Here is a 3,615-nt window from a genome sequence, read left to right on the forward strand (position 1 = left end):
CGAATTCCTGAGATCAGATGGCCCAGGATGTGAGTGGGCGTTAAGGCGTCTGGGAAGGGATCTCAAAACTGGATTATAGATGGCAGAGAGTTGGTGTCGTAAACCCCTGCCTCTGTTCAAAGATGGTCGCGCACAGTGGACATAGATGGCTTCTTTCACTCCTCTTTCAAACCATCTGTCCTCTGTCCAAAATGTGAACATTGGCATCCTCGAAAGAGTGTCCTTTATCCTTAAGATGCAGACTCACTCACTCATCCCCCCTCCCTTTCCAACGCCAAAAAACTCTCGCGATCCCCGCAGCCCCCTTAACCTAATCTTTAGAAACATAAGCAGGGAAAACTCCTTAAAAAACCCTCCGCGTTTTCTCTAAAACCCTAGAATAACTTGTTAGGTACCCCCTCTATTCCCAAAACCTTATATTCGATAACAGGGGAAATCCTGAAAAAATCCTTAGTCTTTTCTCAAATTAAGCGCCCCGCGGCTCCCGCCCACCGAACAAAGTCAAAACTCCTTTAAAAAATCCTCCGCGATTTCTCCAAAACCCTAGAATAACTTGTTAGCTACCCTCTATTCCCAAAAGCCTTATAATCCAAAACAGGGGGAAAAGTCCTTAGTCTTTTTTTCTTCAAAAGCTTCCCTCTTATTAGCAACCTCTAAAATTCAACGCACAGTCTAAGTTCTACCTCGCTCTTAATCGCCGACCTGCAACTGCTTCCAGAGCAGAGCACAATTTTTTCCTGCTTGTTCGCTCCCCGCTCTGCTCCCGAATGCACTGCTTACCTCGTTTGAAAATTTCCGCCGGAGACCAACTCTGCTAATTCGCCCCGCTGCCAATCACATAACAATGGCACGGCTCCCTTCGCACCCCGGTTAGCCAATCGGCTCCAGGTCCGATTTTATGATCTCCCGCTGAGGTTAAGACTGCCGTCGAGCTCCCAGAAGACCTGACTTCAGACATATCAACAACTGGCGCCGCTCAGACTGCTTGTGAGCTCGCTACAGCCACGAAACCAGGGATCAACAACAACTGCCTTCGCGTGCCCTATGTGCATATCACTCGGTAAGTGTTAATCTTCCCCGTCTTACTACATTTTCGCATTTTCCTTTTTACCATTCTGTCAAAAAAGCTTTTTCCATCTTCAAAAGCCATGCAAATAGGCTCTGTAACACTTGGAATACACTTTTCAAAAATATATACAGTGGGGCAAAAAAGTATTTAGTCAGCCACCGGTTGTGCAAGTTCCCCCACTTAAAATGATGACAGAGGTCAGTAATTTGCACCAGAGGTACACTTCAACTGTGAGACACAGAATGTGGGGGAAAAAAAAAAAAAATCCATGAATTCACATGGTAGGATTTGTAAAGAATTTATTCGTAAATCAGGGTGGAAAATAAGTATTTGGTCACCTCAAACAAGGAAAATCTCTGGCTCTCACAGACCTGTAACGTCTTCTGTAAGAAGCTTTTCTGTCCCCCACTCGTTACCTGTATGAATGGCACCTGCTTGAACTCATCATCTGTACAAAAGACACCTGTCCACAGCCTCAAACAGTCAGACTCCAAACTCCGCCATGGCCAAGACCAAAGAGACTAAATACTTTTTTGCCCCACTGTATAACCTCGCCTCTAACGCTCAGAGCTAAAAAGTGCATTTGTACACTAAACTATAGCAGCGATCATGTCCTCATCAGGTACCTCATTTTTCTCACTCTTGTTCATATAATGTTTATATTTTACCGTTTTTCCCGTTTGTAAATATTCGTTATTTCTTTTCAGACTCTGAGATAAGCGTGCTCAACTCGTCTCTTTTTGGTTCTCTCGATCAAATTGGTAGGTTTGGTTCATTGTTGTTCTCCCTCTTAACAGCTAATTGTACAAGAAAAACAAAACATTTACCCTCTTTTTCATTTTTATCAAACTTTCTAGATATCTCAGACTTGGACACCTTTATTTTTTCGAGTTCGCCGAATTCTTCTCCACCAGTGCTTGAGCGATCCACAGGCAAGAACATCCGTCTCTCCACACGCGATAGACAGCATCTGCTCTCTACGCTAGATCGCCCCACTTCATCTGGCCCCAGGTCCATCCCCGCCGGAGCTTGTTCTCTCCCGCGACCCTCTGGGAAAAAACTTGCGCCTGTCCGCCGGAGACAGGCAAGATTTGCTCTCCGATCTCACTCCCAATGCTCCAGCCAATCAGAGCCCCAGAAACGCTTCTTCTCCGCCATCAGACACACGAAATGCACCGCGCCTGCCTTTGAGACCCAATCACGGTCAGTCTCTCTAGGTTCTCGCTTTTTTCTCATTTTATAAAAACTATCCCTTTTCTATTTAACTTTACTAACTGTTTGTATCTTACCCTCAAATTCTCAGAGCATCTCAGAAGGAGGAATAGCAGGACCGGTAGGATCGCAAGGACAACGAGGACAAGGCGAATACGCACACGGAGGCAGCTCGCTTCAATCGCTCTTCGCGCGGTATCTCTGTTCGCTGAATTAGTTCAGCTCATCTTATAAAAAGTTTGTGGTTTTTTTCCATTTTGCTTTTTCAAACAAACTGTCTTTTGTGGTTTTGTTCTTTTAATATATTCCTGTTAAACAATAATAATAAAAAAAATGGATAACCAGGAACAAGATATTACAGACCCATTTCTTGCTTTAGAAACAGCGTTCGCTAGGTTAAATGAAAATACACAGCATTCTCAGATTACATATTCACAAAACAGTGAGCAACCTGAGGTGATCAATAATGATCCTTTAGAATTGCTTAATTTAGCTCTTGCCCGATTAGCGCCCAATGAAAGGGCCTTTCAAAATAATTCTTTGAGTTTTGGAGTGGATCATGATGAGATCCAAACAGAGTCAGACGCGGCTCATTCACAAATGAGTCTGACACAAAACATCTCTTCTGATCCGTTTTTAGCAATTAATAGAGCTTTAGAAGCTTTGGCCCAGATACAAAATGAGGTCCAAATACCACCGAGTTATTGAGTCAAATAAACAGGTTAAAATCAAAATAGTTTGATTCTCAAAGCCAGCATTCGCTAGTCTTTTCCCCAGACAATGCGTGTCCCAACGAACCGCTCAGCCGCAGCCCACCGCTACAGCTGTCAACCACTTTCAATGACTAATCATCATCAATCACTCAGCTCTCCCGCAGACATTGTCTCTGCGAACGACCCACTTAACCCAGTAAACCATGCTCACTCCTTTCAACAAGGGGGTAATCCAGACCAGAGTTGTGCCAGTAATTCAGCACAACCCTCTATAGTCGTTAGAAATAAATTAATAACGTTGAAATTAGAGAAATTTTGAATTTTCCTCCTCCAAACGATATACCCGACTATGCGCATTATTATCAAGGCGTAATGTCGAGTCCACGTGAAATATCAAACAGGCTTTTCTCTCACGCACGTCCAGGTGATCATATCCAGTTAGAATTGATAGGCCAGCAGTTACAAAATAATGTTTCAGTGATTTTACGTGATAATCATGATTTATCTGAATTTGAAAATTTATTCTTGAGAGCGGTACAGTCAAACTGGTCAGTAATGTGTGATGGTTCGCTGGCGGTTGTAGCTCAGATTGTTAGACCCCCAAATGGGAGTGGGAAAAGA

The 3,615-nt window shown here is 43.5% G+C and overlaps 1 protein-coding gene across 1 annotated transcript; it reads left to right on the plus strand.

The window, feature by feature from the left end:
• The first annotated feature begins 522 nt into the window (after window positions 1-522).
• LOC146575455 (uncharacterized) lies at window positions 523-2,767 on the plus strand. The gene is made up of 4 exons (XM_085270187.1): window positions 523-1,060; window positions 1,777-1,830; window positions 1,927-2,272; window positions 2,373-2,767. Exons 1-4 carry the CDS (start codon window positions 1,045-1,047, stop codon window positions 2,392-2,394), a joined length of 438 nt encoding a protein of 145 aa, XP_085126313.1. The 5' UTR covers window positions 523-1,044; the 3' UTR covers window positions 2,395-2,767.
• Window positions 2,768-3,615: the final 848 nt, after the last annotated feature.

This window comes from Mchenga conophoros, linkage group LG4 (genome assembly GCF_057382185.1).
Source record: "Mchenga conophoros isolate Kocher_MC1m ecotype Shallow Benthic linkage group LG4, M_conophoros_male_GT1.1, whole genome shotgun sequence".
NCBI lineage: Eukaryota > Metazoa > Chordata > Actinopteri > Cichliformes > Cichlidae > Mchenga > Mchenga conophoros.

Bases quoted from the DNA above. Each gene is read 5' to 3' on its own strand.
- LOC146575455 (XM_085270187.1), top strand. The intron at 1,831-1,926 runs GTAGGTTTGGTT...CAAACTTTCTAG, and splicing joins TGGTTCTCTCGATCAAATTG to ATATCTCAGACTTGGACACC. The intron at 2,273-2,372 runs GTCAGTCTCTCT...TCAAATTCTCAG, and splicing joins GCCTTTGAGACCCAATCACG to AGCATCTCAGAAGGAGGAAT.